The sequence below is a fragment of the Crocuta crocuta genome, unplaced genomic scaffold, assembly GCF_008692635.1.
Source record: "Crocuta crocuta isolate KB4526 unplaced genomic scaffold, BGI_CrCroc_1.0 scaffold56, whole genome shotgun sequence".
Classification (NCBI taxonomy): domain Eukaryota; kingdom Metazoa; phylum Chordata; class Mammalia; order Carnivora; family Hyaenidae; genus Crocuta; species Crocuta crocuta.
The window spans coordinates 3,304,885-3,322,229 of record NW_027531334.1 but is presented as its reverse complement, the minus strand read 5'-3'; the positions used below and the strand labels follow the sequence as shown (position 1 = coordinate 3,322,229).

Below are 17,345 nucleotides of genomic sequence, written 5' to 3'. Positions count from 1 at the left end.
TCTGTGTCTCCCTCTCTCTCTGACCCTCCCCTGTTCACGCTGTCTCTCTCTCTCTCTCTCTCTCTCTCAGAAATAAAGAAAACATTAAAAAAAATTTAAAAAAAATAATAAAATAAAATAAAATTGAAATATTCCAAAGCAAAAATTTGAAGTATATATTGCCAGGTTTGAAATTGGCCCATCGCTCTAGCTGTGCCTGTAGTTGTATGTAATATTTTTTATTGTTTTTTTGTTTGTTTGTTTTTATAAATTTATTCCAGAGCTTGAGCTGTGGCTCTGAGGTTGAGGTGAAGGGCCTCTCAGGCCTTATCCAGGGCTGGCCTGACTGATTTGTAGACAATGGGGCGGGCAGGCTTTCAGCTGGACAGTGACAAGGTATCACACCAAGGACTCCTCAGGACTAAAGGCTGAGCCCAGGGCCTTTCTCCTACCTAGACTTAACTCCACAACAACCCCAGGAGGTAGGAGTTGCTGTCCTCATTTCAGGTGGAGTCTGTGCACTGAGCCACTGGGAATTTTGCAGCATTTATAGGTGGCTTTGACCGTCGGGGAGGGAGTATGTGGAGTGGCAGGGTTAGAGGCAGAGTGACAACTTGAACTGCCCCCGTCAGGGTGAGAGAGCTAACATATGGGCAGAGGTGGCCCATTACATTTTTAAGCATTTAACTATTTGTATTAGGAATGTTAATTCTTAGGGGTGCCTGTGGCTCAGTCAGTTAAGTGTCTGACTCTTGATTTCAGCTCAGGTCATGATCTCATGGTTCATGAGATGAGCCCACCTTGGGCCCTGTGCTGATAGCACAGAGCCTGCTTGGGAATCTCTCTCCCCCCCACCCCCTCTCTCTCAAGGATGGATGGATGGAAGGAAGGAAGGGGGAAAGGAAGTTAATTCTTGGTGTGATCTAAATCTAGTTATACTGTAAACTTGAAATGTTTGCTTTTGTAATACTATTAATTATAATAAATATTATATTATTGCTAGTTTTAATAATAATTGATGTTGTTATAAACTAAAGTTCCCAAAAACTTGTTTTACATATTTTACCTCTTAATATTCAGAGCAGTAATATTCTTAGACATGTGTTTGCTTTGTTGTTAATATCTCTCTGTTTTGAATCCTTTGAAGTTATTTAAACTAAATAATAAAATCATTTGGTTTTTTAAAATTATCTTTACAAGCACTAACTTAACTCCCAGAGGGAATCTTAAGTTGAATCACAAATCAGCACTGAAGCTACTCTTAATAGTATTAAAATAATATAATTAATCTAATACTGTCTTTTCTGAGAATGTCTTCCAAGTACTATATTATCTATTATTACATTTTATTATTTTTTAATTAAAATTTTTTAATTTTTAGAGAGAGCAAGTGAGTATGTGAGCAGGGGAGAGGGGCAGAGAGAGAGAGAAAGAGAATCTTAAGTGGGCTTACACTCACTGGGGAGCCCAGTGCAGGGCTTGGTCCCAGGACCCTGGGATCATGAACTAAGCTGGAATCAAGAGTCAGACAATCAATTGAGCCACCCAAGTGCTCCTATTATTATATTTTAAAATCAACTTTGTTCTATTTTGATCTTTTTGTTGATGGTGGTATATATTGGTTTTTTTGGTTTTCCTTCTTTTTGAATGGACTTCCACTCTTCTTGAATGGACTTTTTGAATGAATTGCCGTTAGCAATAACATTTCGACCCAAGAGTTGCAGCTTGAGTTCTGTCACATATTCTTAATGTGTTTGCCATAAATAACTCATTTTACATGGCAAATATGAAAGCCATCATCTTATACTTGACTCCGGTGGAGCCACCAAACACCTTTCCCAAGCAGACAGAGTATAAGGCTATACAGGTAGGAAAAAAGCCCAGTGACTAATGCAAGAATTTCCTGGAAGAATTTGGAAGTGGTACAAAAAAGATCACCATCCAAATGTCTTACCATATATGCTCTAGAGAAACCCCATGTGAGTGTGTGCATTTGTTCTTTGAGGAGTAGCCACTGGTCCACAGTGGAAACTGGTGGCTGGTATTAGTCCTCAAAGCCTTGCTGGCTTCCTGGTAGGCTTGGTGAAGTTGTATAATACTACTTAATTAGTCTTTAGGAAATGGTAGTGTCATCCTAAACATTGAGACCTGGGAGCAAAAGATAACCATTTTTATCTAAAAAAAAAAGGTATATACATTTTCATATATCTTCAAAGGAAGCTGTTGGGGAAAAAAAAATCAATGAAGAACATTTTGGCACAGTTGGTGGGTGTCTTAGAAGTTATGGTTAACGTTTAGTTTCTCCAAAGTCAACAGAGAAATAAATAAAAGCGCCACTCAGTAGTACAAGCATTTCTCCAAAATCATTCACACGATAATGCTTTTTTATAATTTTCCATTACAAATCTGCCACTGGTCACTCTCTGTGCTACTAAGAAATGTGTACAATTTTTGTTTTAAAAAGTCATGTGAATCTTTTCACTTATTTTTATGTTCTGCCCTGTTTTACTATCCCCAAATTTAGTAGGGATGCTCCTATCTGATACAATTTGGACTTAATTGTTGAGTTACTAGGAATACTCAAAGTGAAATCATTTAAAAAAAAAAAAACATGTTCTTTAAACAGTTTAAGATATGTAAATGTCTATTCATCATTCTTTTGAAGAGCTCAGGCCTTTCCTTTGAGAATGTGTGGGATTTGCTGATTGGAATGTTTTATCTTCTTTCTTTTTAAAATGTTTATTATTTTGAGAGAGAGAGAGAGCATGACCACGTGCATGCACAACCATGGAAAGGGTAATAAGAAGAGAGGGAGACAGAATCCAAGTAGGCTGGGGAAGGTGGGGGGCTCTGTCTCACAACCCTGAGATCATGACTTGAGCCGAAATCAAGAGTCGGATGCCTAACCTACTGAGCTTCCCAAGTGCTCTGGCTTCTTACTTGAAGCTGCATTCATTCTACATCATCCATGCTTTCTTGTTCTAGTTTCTTCATAATAGAGCAAGCTCTTGGGGTGCCTGGGTGGCTCGTTCCGTTAAGCGTCTGACTCTTGATTTCAGCGCAGGTCATGATCTCATGTTTTGTGTGTTCGAGCCCCACGTTGGGCTCCATGCTGACACTGCGGAGCCTGCTTTGGATTCTGTCTCCCTCTCTGCCCCTCCTCTGCTCACTCTGTCTCTTTCAAAAGGAATAAACTAAAAAAACATAGAGCAAGCTCTTAAAAATACTTTTAAAGTAGATTGTTTTAGATTTTTATTTCCTAATCTTAAAAAAAACTACCCAGTTTGAAGGCAGTTTAACTTGTAAGTAATGTGCCAGAGCACATTATCTTTCCAGAGCATTCAACATTTCATAAAAATAGCAATCCTTTCCTTGCACTTATAATTTGTCATTTATATAATCATTAAAATATCTAACTACAATAATGAGGTCACCTGGCAAAAACATAGGAACCAAGTCTCTCTGTGGGCAAGCAGTTCATTTGGGAGCAGAGGCCCTCAGGTAGAGTAGCCTTCTAGCTGTACGTGTTCAGCTCTGAGCAGCAATCCAAATGGTTTACGAGAGGTTTCCCAGGGCAGTGGAGGGATCAGGTAAGTTTTTTACTGTTTCATCCACTAAACTGTGGAGCAAACTCTTTCACACAGTCATTCGTAAGAGCACCTATCCTCACTGACTTTATGAGATAATTTATTAAGCTTGATTTTTTTTTTTTGCTGGAAATCTACCATTTTCAGCCTCATCCTTAAAAATTTTTACCTTCTAGAACATTACCTTGAATGAGTAATGTTTGAGTGGCACTGACTAACTTAAAGCTCTGTTTAATTAGATTATTTCTCTCAATGTCCATGCTAGTGGAAAGTCTACAGCCATCAGAATTGAAAACTTCTTTAGGAATTATAGATTATGTTATTGTCTCATTTGTCTGGATGTCCATAATTGGTTAGATAATGATATTTATAAATTGGGCATACACTTTTCATATGTCTTTCCTGTTTCCAATCAATTAGGTTTCTACCACAGGTTTCGTACCAGCTACACCTTTAGAAATTTATGTGACTAGTTAACAATTTCTGACCTTATGGCATAGGGCTGTGCTAGCCCCATCACTAAATGCTAGATCTAGCTTTTTAAAAGTGTATACATGAGAAGACATGATACTGCGCAAATGTGCTGCTATCTAGGCTGGTCTGTGCATTTATCAGTTTCAACTCATGAAGCTCTATGGAAGCATTAGTGAAATAAGACACATCTTCCTATATATGCACCTTGAGAACTCATTATTCTTAAGAGGTTCATTGGTCCAGGAGGAAAACGTGCAAACCATCGCTCAGGTCCCTTCCTTGCTCTTTCATAAATACATGACCTTAGAGAAGTCAGTTAACCTCTCAAAGTACTGTTTCCTTCCTTAGAACAGAAATTGCCTGACCCATGATAGGTGCTCAGTAAATGCTCCAAAATCTTGTAACTTCTATTTCTTACCTGTTATTTATACTTGGGACTTTGCTTATGGTAGTGTGTGTGTGTGTTCTCCTTCACCTAGTAGATCTTTAAACTTGCAAGTTTTGTTCTCCCTGAGGTCTCCCTTTCTATCCCAACCTGAGTCAGTGACTCCTCTTTCCTTAGTTAACATTGTACATTCTTGTTGTCTTTTTATGGACTCTTCCCTCTGCCTGGCTATATCCCCAACTCCCTTTTCACATGGCAAATTTCAGTTTATTTTTCATGTTTTCAGCTCAAGTGTCCTTTTTTCTTGGAAACAATACCTGACTCCATTTACATACTGAAGTGTTCCTTCCCCATTGTACCGCAATTGTTCTGTGTGTCACTTGTCACATATTATATTGTCATTATGGACTTTCATGGTTCTCCTATTAAAGTGTAAATCCCTTGGGGTGCCTGGGTGGCTCAGTCAGTTAAGTGTCCGGCTTCAGCTCAGGTCATGATCTCACAGTTCATGGGTTCGAGCCCCGTGTCGGGCTCTGTGCTGACAGCTAGCTCAGAACCTGGAGCCTGTTTCAGATTCTGTGTCTCCCTCTCTCTCTGACCCTCCCCTGCTCACGCTGTCTCTCTCAGAAATAAATAAAAACATTAAAAAAAAAAGTGTAAATCCCTTGGGAATGGAGGTCAAGTCTTCTTTATCTCCCCAGGTACAAAGTAGCCTGGCACATAGTAGCTGCTTACTAAATGTCTGTTGAACTAAATAAACTCACAAAATAGATTGACAATAATGTGTGTCATCTATATCACACAAGTTTGTGGTGAGGGAAAATAAGAAATAAAGCACTGTTAAGACTTCATAAACTGGGGGCTCCTGGGTGGCTTAGTCGGTTAAGCGTCCGACTTTCACTTAGGTCATGATCTCGCGGTTCGTGGGTTCGAGCCCCGCGTCGGGCTCTGTGCTGACTGCCGGCTCGGAGCCTGGAACCTGTTTCAGTCTNAAAAAAAAAAAAGACTTCATAAACTGAAATACTAAAAATATTTTTTTCCTTGCCTTCCCAAACAGTAGTTTGCTATGAAATGCTTCATGATTAGGCCACGGGTCTAGGAGCTAGCTCCCTCCTTATATCTTTTTTGAGTCATGAACACCTTTGAAATTTGACAGAGCTTTGAAGGGTCTCATGGGATTGGGGGAGGCAGGGACAGGAATACAGCTGTATAGAAGATTGGCACCCACTGCAAGGACTCACAGATTTCTGAAGCTCATCACATTCTGGTTCAGGGAAACCAGGTTGAGAATCCCTGCCACAACTTACTTTATAGCAAGATAAAAGGTTATTTTACAAAGTTCTAAGATCAGCTCTGGAGGTAGAAAGGAGACTGAGATAAACCTATAGGTTAAAAGGAAACTTACAAAGAGGAGAAATGACTGAATGGTATTAAGGAATAGTTATTGTTAAGATGAATAAAAATACCTAGTTTAAGAAGCAGAGACACGAACAGTTCTCCTTTGAACTTGAGTTGGGAATGCTAGCAAAAACTGGGTACAGTTTATTCAGCCAAGTACTTCTGTGTCAGAGTTTTCAGTAGGAACAGTTAATATGGGAAGTGGGGGAAAAGTAGTAAAATCTTGTTTTCCCTTCTGAACAGGAGGCACCTGAGCTGGATTCAGTGGGCTTCCCTCTTGATTCTGTTCTTGTCTATCGTGGCACTCACTGCTGGGACTGAAACTTCACAGCATAGCCTGGCAGGACATGGATTTCATCATGATGCCTTCTTCAGCCCATCCAATTCCTGCCTTCTCTTCCAAAGCAAATGTCCCGAGAAAGGCAATTGCACAGCAAAGGCATGGACTTTTCCTGCAGCTAAGTGGAACACCACAGCTGTGGTTTTCAGTCACATCCGCCTCGGCTTGGGCCATGTGCTTATTATAGTCCAGTGTTTTATTTCTTCAATGGCCAATATCTATAATGAAAAGATACTAAAGGAAGGGAACCAGCTCACTGAGAGCATCTTCATACAGAACAGCAAACTCTATTTCTTTGGCGTTCTTTTCAATGGACTGACACTGGGCCTTCAGAGCAGTCACAGCATGCAGATTAAGAACTGCGGCGTTTTCTACGGCCACAATGTGTTTTCAGTCACCCTTATTTTTGTGACCGCATTCCAGGGCCTCTCAGTGGCTTTTATTCTGAAGTTCCTAGATAATATGTTCCACGTCTTGATGGCCCAGGTCACCACTGTCATCATCACAGCAGTGTCTGTCCTGGTCTTTGACTTCAGGCCCTCCCTGGAGTTTTTCTTAGAAGCGCCATCCGTTCTTCTCTCCATATTTATTTACAAAGCCAGCAAGCCTCAAGGTCTGGAATATGCACCGAGGCAAGAAAGGATCCGAGATCTGAGTGGCAGTCTTTGGGAGCGCTCCAGTGGGGTGAGTTTATGATGCTGCCTTTCTTCTGCCCTTCCCAATTTCAGCGCATGCTTATAAGAAGAAAAACTGATCAGTGCTTATTTTTCAAAGGGTGTATTATATTTCTGTGACTTTTAAAAATTATTCAACAAACATTCACTGGACTTTTGTGTGCAAGGGCATGTGATACTGCCATCAGTGAGAAAGTTTATACTTTGAGAAAAAGTATAAACCACAGTCTCAAGGACCTTATCCTTTAGTTGTATCTTAGAATATTATAGGGCCACAGAGCTGGGAGATGGCACACATGTTATCTTGTCCCGTCTTTCTGGTTTGTGGAGTGAATAAACAGACCCGGAGAGGCTAAATGAGTTGTAGACAGTCTGTTAAAAAATTGTGCTAAACCCACGAGGTCTGACTCCTAGTCCATTACTCTTTCCACTCTTCCATAATCAGAGAACTAGGCCTCATTCATAAGAAAAGTTGATCTTCTTCGACATTAGTAAGTCTTGTGAAGAGTAAGTGGAAGGCCTGGCTCCTTGATTTTCCCTGTAGTTGCTCATAAACCCCACGGTGGCAGAAGGCAGGCTTTAACTCACTAAGTAGGTGATTTTCAAAAGTATCTTTGTAAGTAAGAGGCAAACCTTTTCTAGAATACTGCTTATGCAGTTATTCTGAATAAGCATTATTCTTCCATTTGCTTAATGTTTTAGGAAGGTCTGTCAGGCATGATGTTTGCAGACGAATACCAATCTTTCGGAGATTCAAGTAAGGAGTAAGACATACGTTTAAAAGATGAATCCAACTCCTCTAACTACCTTTAAATTTACAGTTTTCCTGAACACCGAAAATACCAAGCATGGCACAAAATGAACATTCCGCTCTTCGGGAAAACAGTCTCTTGCCCATTAGTGTTCATGGCAGATCTCCCATCAGTAATGTTACTGAGGTGGTGGCACAACGTATTCCTAAGGTGAAAAAATTAGGGGTGCACGGGTACCTCAGTCGGTTATGTATCCGACTCTTGGTTTCGGCTCAGGTCATGAATCTCACGGTTCATGGGTTCGAGCCCTGCTTCAGGCTCTGCGCTCACAGCACAGAGCCTGCTTAGGATTCTCTCTCCCTTTCTCTCGGCCCCTCCCTGTTTCATGCTGTCTTTCTGTCTCAAAATTAACAAACAAGATTTAAAAAATAAATTAGAAGCATCGGTCCAAAATGCCCTAATGTCAGCCAGAGTATAGTTTTAAAAGTTTTGCATTATTTTCCAGTGATCTGGTAACACTGCTTGCCCTACATTGTAGGTTAAAAAAAACATATATCAATTTAGGTAGTAGCCTAGTTTCTTTTTACTGTACCTGTTTCTCTAACCACTAGTTATTTCCCTTCAATACCAGCAGAGGGCGCTCCTTACTACAGTCCTGTTGTCAACTTTGAAATTCAAGTATGGAGATACTTGCTTGTCGATATTTTGTTGATCTTATTATGTATCTAAAATGAACTTTCTAAGAACATAAGTATTTATTGAATTTCATTTGACTAGATTATATCTGTAGTTTAATGAAATACGTTTGCCCATAAGGTTTCCCCTTAGTAATCATTACAAATGCTGCATTTCTAGTTTTGTTTTAATTAATTATTGATTTCATATTTCCTTTCAGGATGGAGAAGAACTGGAAAGACTTACCAAACCGAAAAGTGATATTGAGTCAGATGAAGATACTTTCTAACTGGCACCCAAATGGTTGGCTGCTCTCAGAAACTATTTGCACACTTTCAGCATGTGTGATATTTATCTCTTCACTTTGATGTTAAACAAGAATATTTCTGAAGTATAAAATTCCTTGCATATGTCTAAACACTCCTTAAATAGTTCCATCCATGGCTTAGAGGACCCAAAGGCTAAAAAGTTCTGAGGAACTGACACGGGAGTAATATACAGTATGGAGACTGCATTAATGCTCCTTGCTAAGTTGACAGTATGCATTCCCAGATTATTTTCCTTGTCCTCCAGGGGGCCAAAAAAATGTGTAGTAATCACACTAGCTGTGCCCTAGACATATCAAATAGGGATCAGCTTGCCAGATTTTCATAATTATGTGGTTCTACTCTGCATGCCAAAGTCTTCCCTTCTTTGTCATCAGAAATATCACCCAGGTTGTCCCTCGAATTTCGAAGCCCTAGAGAAACTCATTTTGCTATTAAAAAGTAATGTGACTCTTTCTACAAGAAATTGGTGGAAGGACCTTACCATCTATGTGGCTACAACATTGATTTGAGGGCAATGTAGTCTATGCTGAATGTTTTGCCAAAGAAGCAATTTTTCAGAACCAAAAGATTAGAATTTTAATTTTTAGAAATTCACAGAGAATTTGATTTTCAGTGATTATTTTTTGATGTTTTTCTATATAAATAAGCTTCAGTTTGGGTGGATGTTTGTTCCCAATTACCACAATTGTCACGTGGATTTTAAATAATTTAAACTAGCCCTGGTGGACTTTTTCTCCTCAATTTGACCTCATTTCTCTTGGATTATTAGATTTTAGAGAACTAATGAGCCATTTCATTGTATCAGTTATTCATTAGAACTCATGTTTGTTACACATCTTACTATCATATCCTGTTCCTGAGAATCAAGACTTTGGCTTCAGAATCATAACGGACTGTCAGGGAGACTAACGTCTAAGAGTTCCTTTTAAAAAGATCACCTGGCAAACATGACTTTCATTGAATATGAATAGTGTTACTCTAAAATGAGGAAGCCTAGTAATAAATAACTATACAGTAACAATATTCAAGTAATAAACTTCAAGTGCATGGTATTTTTGAGATATTTTTGCATGCAGTCAGTGGAGTATGGGGTAGAGAATCCAGATGATAGACAATTAAAAAGTGAGGAAGCAGAAGTGACTTGCCCATGGTCATGCGGCTGGGTGGCAGTTGGACAGGCCTAGCTCACAGGCCTGAATGTTTACAGAGTACTACACTGTAGACGTGAACTTTAAGGTGTCATTTTCATACAGTCTGTGTATCTCTTTCCCCTGGTTTTCATGCAGATGAACGTATGAAACTACTGTTCTATAATCCATTGGTGATACCTGGAATGATAGGACAGGCAAGAGTTGGTGGAGATTTATAAATAAAACAATTATTAAACCTATGTCTTGAGTCATCACTCTGTCATGTGACATGGGACATGGAGTACTTTTCATTTCAAAAATGGGAGTAAGGCAAGAAATTCACACAACTTTTAAGACTTTGTTTTTCAGTAAATGTTGACTTCTGAGAATAATCATAGGTATACCACTCTATGTTGTGGAAGAGGGAGATTACGTTATGATAGCAATTTATTTTATTTATTTTTTAATGTTTAGTTTTGAGAGAGAGAGCATGAGCAGGGGAGGGGCAGAAAGAGAGGAAGACACAGTATCCTATGCAGGCTCCAAACTCTGAGCTGTCAGCACAGAGCCTGACGCGGGGTCTACCCACGTACGATGAGATCATGACCTGGGCCAAAGTCAGACGCTGAACCTACTGGCCCACCCAGGCGACCCGTGGCAATTCATTTTAAAGGTAAGGAAATCACATATAGGAAGGCCTCACTTTTAGGAAATGTAATATAAGAAACATCTTAAGGAACAGATAAAATTACATTATTTGCAAAGTTGTCGCCTACATTAAATACATTATATTAAATAGCAGATTTCACTGGTTCATGGAGCTTGCTTTTCTTATTTAAAACTACTTTATTTGTAATTATAGGTTTACTTGTGTTAACTGACCAATTAATGAGAGCAAGACAGAGCTGGACCTAAGATGTGAGGTTCTGGTGTGGATGCGCTGTACTACTATGTGGGCACTACTGCTTTATTTTTTTTTTTCCAGCAGAGATGATATGATTTTAATATTGTTTAATTAGGATAACACATCTGTCCTTAATTTTTTTTTTTTACAAATAGTTTATTGTCAAATTAGTTACCATGGGCACTACTGCTTTAAAAGGAGAATAACTGGAAGGTGAGAGGTCCAGAAACCACATCCTATCATCTCAGGTGCTGTTGGAGTCAAGTGTATAACCAGGGAGAAGAACAGTTGTCACGTGTCAGTAGTCTTTCCTACACTACAGAACCAAACTACAGGGAAAATTATAGGGGGACAGTCATTCCTTATACAAAGACTTTCCTAACAGATGACTTTTCAACGGTACAAAAGTCCCTCCTTTTTTTTTTTTTTTAATGTTTTATCTATTTTTTTTAGGAGAGAGAGAGACAGACAGACATCGTGAGCAGGGGAGGGTCAGAGAGAGAGGGAATCACAGACTGAAACAGGCTCCAGGCTCTGAGCTGGCAGTCAGCACAGAGCCCGACGCGGGGCCCGAACCCACGAACCGCGAGATCATGACCTAAGCGAAAGTCGGACGCTTAACCGACTAAGCCACCCAGGTGCCCCAAAAGTCCCTCCTTAAGAGTGGTAGAAAGTACTAGTAAATTCTCGGTCACTGAAGTTTTCAGGGAGAGCGCGTACCATCAGGATGCTTTAGAAGAGGTTTGTTCATTGGTATAGAAGTTGGCCTCAGTGATTTCTGAAGTCCCTTCTTCTTTTTAGATTCTCGTCTAAGCAGTTATGACCTACAGCTAACATGCTGAATCTCCTTTCTTCATCGTTTCTGAATGGCCTTTGGACCACAAGTGTGGCTTGCAGTAACCTAGTTTCAGCTCTGTCACTGGCCCCAGGACCAAAGTAGGTCCAGCATTGTGCCTCGTCCTGAGGGGAAGCAGGACGTGGATGCTGGTTGTCGAGGGAAGACGGCCTAAAGCCGGGATCCCAGATCCATGGCCAGCTGTGTCCTGCTGCTGTAGGTTTTCAGGGTCCACGTGCAGAGGGGACTCAGGACGAAATGACTTTGTTTATAATTCCAAGGCTTGCCTCTAAATCCCCACGCGGAAGCCCTTTTGCATGTGAGCTGGACTAGATTCTGCAGCCATAGGGAATCCCTTCACTTTTCTGAACGGGCCCGACAGACTCGACCAAACACAGCCCAGGTCCTCCTTGGCTCTCTTTTATGTATGTCCTGATTTTTTCCACCAACTCTTACCGCTCTAGTGTGGAGAAGAGGCAGAGCAAGCCAGACTCAAAGGAAAGGCCGTGGCTTTCCTCCTTTCAACACCTAAAGCTGACTTTCTGAAATTGAGTAATATATTCTCCTCTTTTAGAAGAAAAAACATTCTCACAGTTTTCAGCATTGGCCTTTCTCTACTGTGCTGTATGTATTTAAATTCATACAAACACAACATGAAGGATAAACTTCTTTGCTCATAGTTTTTACAACCGAAACAGATTTACAAATTAAAATGAAACATAGCTATAAAACCATCCAACTTTCAATTCAAATACGAATTTAGTAAGAAGGTGTTGCTCTGCTCAACTAAAATCACAACAGCCCCCTACCGGACCTACAGAACTTTTGCCCTCACTGGCTATTTTATTTGCTTCAAGCACCATTCTGTCTTTGCCAAGATAACTGAAACCTGCTGACATTGCTAGTAATGCACTTAATCCTGCTGGGATTTATCAACCCACGTCCCTGACAATCCCATACGGATGTGGTGTGGGTCAAGCTGCCAATTCCCATTGGCTTCAGTGCCCTGGAAAGATACTTAAAACGTCAGCTTTATGAGTTCCCTAGAGTTTTGAAAGAACTCGCCCATAGAATTGCCTAGGCTCGGCACTTTTTGAGGAGTACTTTTAATCCCCACAACATTCTCTATTTATTCCTTGTCCGCCTTCTGGGTCCACTCTCTGTCACTTATGTTTTGCTAACAAATCATTCATCCAGATTTTCAAATTTACTTGCACAGGAATCTATGAATGATTCTCAGAATTCTTTTAATTTCCTCTGTTACTATCATTCTATTTTCTTTCTTAATTTTGTGTGTGAATGGTTTCTCCACAGGTTTCTTTTTTAATTAAGTCAACCAGCAGTTTCTAATTTTTATTTTATTGAGGTTTATTTTATGTTCCATTTTTCTAAGATTTGTTTTATGTTCTTTTTCCGTCGTATGTACTTGAGACACATTTATTCCTTCTTGTTCATTAGTGAACGTGAACACTTTTATAACTAGTAGAAACATTTCTTGGCATAAGTAAATATTAGGCCAATTCCCAAAGACTTTAAAATACGGCACTATGATTATTTTTTAACTAATCTGTTTTGAGTCAAGCACTGTGGGATTAAGGGTCTTTTTTTCATCTTTTTGTTAACTTCTAGTTTTCATATACTAGGTTAGAACATGAGATCAGTATTCTTTCCGTTGTTCTATGCATATTTTCATTGAATTCTTGAGTGTATTTTGGCTGATCCATTAGTACACAATAATGTTTTTGAGAAAGTTAGTATCGTTTGATATTTTGAACCAGTTTGAAAGTTTCTTGTAATATTTGAAATGTATTCCACTTACCTTTCTAATCTATTTCATCACTAGTAATTACTTTGACATTTTTAAAAAAGCAAACTTAGGGGCGCCTGAGCAGTTCAGTCAGTTAGGTGACCCACTCTTGGTTTCGTCTCAGGTCAGGATCTTACGTTTTCATGGGTTTGAGCTCTGAGTCAGACTCTGTGCTGCCAGTGTGGAGCCTGCTTGGGATTCTCTCTCTTCCTCTCTCTCTCTGCCCCTCCCTAGCTCACGCTGTCTCTGTCTCTCTAAAATAAATAAATAAACTTAAAAAAGAAAAGCAAACTTAGAACCTTATTTACACATTTATCAATTTCAAAAATTAAAATATAGTCATTGAATCCTTTCACTGAGAGGTGAGGAACTTAGAATAGTGTTTCCTCCTAATTCCCAGTTTTTGTTAATAAGCTCAAGAATTTTATTCAGGCCAGCTATACTGTATTTCATCTACTCTAAGACTCACGTTTTCCCGTTACCGTCTCTGAAATTGGAATGCCTTAAGCAATGGCAGGTAAAACTAACTGCCGCCTTGCGGCGGTGTTGATGAAGTTGACTTGGCTTGTGTGTGCAGGCATTTGGTGTGACTGGATGACGCTTCAGTCAGCAAACCACTTCAAACCATTTGAGGAGAGGGTAAGAGTCCTGGCTGTTGTCTGAAAATCTTCCAAAGATCCCTCCTGATAAGATCAGGAACGTGCCAGCATTAAATTTTGCAAAATCGATACCAATAGCTTGAAAGGTTTTGGAAACCCTGGAGACAGCAGAGCAACGTAAGAAATGCTACATCATTTCAGTTCCTTCAAGGGCACAGAGAACTCTGGAAAACTTCAGATATCTGCAGCTCTGCGCCAGAAAGTGATTCAAAGATTGTTGGCTCAAGATGGGAAGATGTTTTAGAAATAGCTTAGTTAATTTATTTAATGTGTAGCTTCCCTTTTTACGTAACCAGAAGATAAAATGTTAAGTCTTTAAAAGTTCTTTAAGGAAATGTAAAAATCCTTACATCCTTTTTCAGGAAAGAATGTTTAATTGACAGTGTTTAATCATGTTTAATAGGCATGATATAGTTTGGAAGTTCACTCAATTTTTTGTTGTTGTTCTCTAACTTTTCTTTCAAGAATTCATAGTTTGCCTTTTAGTTTGTAATCTCAGTTATCACAGATAATTTCCTCATTTATAACTTTTTAATGCTAATGTATCTCTCAGCTGAAAGCTGACACAAAATAGGTTTTTCTCTTCTGAAAGGGTTTTTGGCTGATTTACTTCCTGAGGTCTTGGTTTTTTGGTTTTGTTTTTTTGGGGGTTTTTTGTTGTTTTTTATTTAGCATCTAGCAATTATTTACTAACTGCACATTTTTTCTTGTCATATTCCTCAAACAGGTTTTGCAGTGTTTATTACTTCCTATCATCAAAAGCTTGTCTGGAAAATATTGCTATTTAAAAAAAATTTTTTTAATTTATTTTTTTGAGAGAGAGAGNTAACTTTTCTTTCAAGAATTCATAGTTTGCCTTTTAGTTTGTAATCTCAGTTATCACAGATAATTTCCTCATTTATAACTTTTTAATGCTAATGTATCTCTCAGCTGAAAGCTGACACAAAATAGGTTTTTCTCTTCTGAAAGGGTTTTTGGCTGATTTACTTCCTGAGGTCTTGGTTTTTTGGTTTTGTTTTTTTGGGGTTTTTTTGTTGTTTATTTAGCATCTAGCAATTATTTACTAACTGCACATTTTTTCTTGTCATATTCCTCAAACAGGTTTTGCAGTGTTTATTACTTCCTATCATCAAAAGCTTGTCTGGAAAATATTGCTATTTAAAAAAAATTTTTTTAATTTATTTTTTTGAGAGAGAGAGACAGTGAGCCAGGGAGAGGCGGAGAACAAGAGGGAGACATAGAATCCTAAGCAGGCTTTGCATTGTCAGCACAGAGCCTGATGCAGGGCTTGAACTAATGAACTGTGAGATCATAACATGAGCTGAAACCAAGATTTGAACACTTAACTGACTGAGCCACCCAGGTGCCCCTGGAAAATATTTCTTTTGAGTCACCTGTTTTGTTTTGTTTTTTCTATCAGAAATCTCTTTTTTATCATTTAGTATTGCCAAGAAGTTAAATGTTTCCCTGCTATTTTTATTATGCATGGATTTTTTTTTCCTTTTGTAGGCAAGTTATTTTCTTAGACTAGGTGCTTGAATGCCTTTTGTATGGGTCCCTTCCTTAAGGTTTCTGTGTACTCATCTTTAAACAAAGTTTAACACTCCACGAAGGCCAACTATTTGCCACAAAATGGTGTAGGCAGAATCTCCTTAACTTATTTGCTGTTTATTTGGATACTGAGAGGCAGGGACCATAGAAAATCACAATGAGAGACCTTTGTGATGAGTACTTTTCTTCTGTATGGTTGAAACTTCTGGTTTGAGGGTCATTTCCATAAAGATAGCAAAAACTGTGTCCTGTCTGTGAGGAGGGGAGTTTTAGTTTGTTCCTCTTCTTTAGATGGGGCCCCCCGCTTTGGTAAGTCAGATTAAGCAAAGTGCCTTGAAAATAGCACATAAACTTTCTCTACAGCTGTGAAATTTACTGCTAGAATTTTTAGATTACATGCTTCTATATCATAAAATACTTAGTGTATTATTTAGTATCTTATATACATTTACTATGCTATATAAAATGTTATATTTTATAAAGTTTCATATATATACACATATGTATACAAATACACATACTTAAATATATATATTTATATTATATTATATATTTATATATGTTATATATAAATATATATTACATAATTATTATATATTATTTTTTATATATATGTATATATATACACACACAAACATACATATATACATATGCACACCACCCTGTGAAGATTTCCCAAATTCATGTATTTCAAAGAACTCACCAGACTCCACAGAACACACTTACTTTTATTTAAAGGCAAAGGATACAGTGTAGCAAGAAAATGGAGAAGCAGGACATTAGAAGTCCCAGAGAGGGCTCCTGACTCAACTCTGCAGGGTTCTCATCTGTTCATGCAGACCGCACTGCCTCCCCTGTCTCCTGCCTGAACTACCAAGATCCGTGCGAGGAATCTTGACTTTGGGAGAGCTCAGAGCAGAATTTCCCAAGTTTTATGCCTCGCTAGCCATGTCATCAGCTGGGCTTTCGTAATCTTTAGGCCAGTTGGAAATCATCATTAAAGAAGCTGACCCTACAGATCATTAGAGTGTTCTAGCCTTTAAACAGCACATCATAAATCCCACTGCTCTCATCTTGGCCAAGAGTCAAAAAACAGATATCCTTATATTCCTAGAGATAGAGAGAGCATTTCCAGTCTAGCTGTAAACCAACTCTGTCTTCCATATCTATATATACCCTCATCTCTAAACCTCCTTCCTCCCGCTAGGAAGCTAGGTGAATCAGAAGGGGGACAAAAGCATCCAGCAACGTCACTTATCTCTGGGCTCTCAGACAGTGGACCTTTGAATGGCAATGGACTGCAAGGGTATTACTTATCTTTCCTAGTGCTCTGTTTCTCCCAACTGGAGATGGTGAATAGGCACACATGACTCAAAGTTCATGCTATAAGATTAAGGCCATCCCCTAGTTTCAATCTTGATGATGTTTTCTTCTATAAATTCACTGCTGCTTGTTCATTTGGTTTATTTCAGGAAAAGGGTGGTGTTGACAAATGAATTAATGCCACCACCTTCCCATGATATCCAGACAACTTCTTAGATCTGGAGGAGGGAAGAAGTTCCTAGGAGACCAGTGCCTGCAGTGTGAGTACCCAACGTTCTTGACCTTGGTGACAATGGAGTCAATATGAGGCACTTGCTCACATCATGTGGAGCCTGACTGATAGAGAAATTTATAATTCTAGACCTCAAAAGACTGAAGAACTATCATCACTCATCTCTCCCTGGTTCCTTCTTCACCCCTAACCCCCCAGCCCAAGTGAGGACCTATCACTGATTATTCATATATACTATTTTATAATTAACTGTATATGACTGTTCTCTACTAGCCTATGAGGTTCTGTGCAGGGAAAATTTTTTCTGTTTT

General features: G+C 38.9%; 1 protein-coding gene across 7 annotated transcripts in view; it reads left to right on the top strand.

Moving 5' to 3' along the window:
• SLC35A5 (solute carrier family 35 member A5) overlaps positions 1–9,983 on the top strand; it is a 22,867-nt gene extending 12,884 nt beyond the window's left edge. For 6 of the 7 annotated variants that reach the window (XM_077771807.1, XM_077771803.1, XM_077771802.1 and 3 more), the window contains exons 6-7: positions 6,067–6,847; positions 8,485–9,983. In XM_077771807.1, coding sequence (XP_077627933.1) covers positions 6,067–6,847; positions 8,485–8,553 — 850 coding nt within the window. In that variant the 3' untranslated portion in view covers positions 8,554–9,983. Of the gene's footprint in view, positions 1–6,066; positions 6,848–7,658; positions 7,800–8,484 lie in introns of all 7 variants that reach the window. The other variant, XR_013337000.1, reaches the window with a different exon arrangement.
• The last annotated feature ends 7,362 nt before the right edge of the window (positions 9,984–17,345 follow it).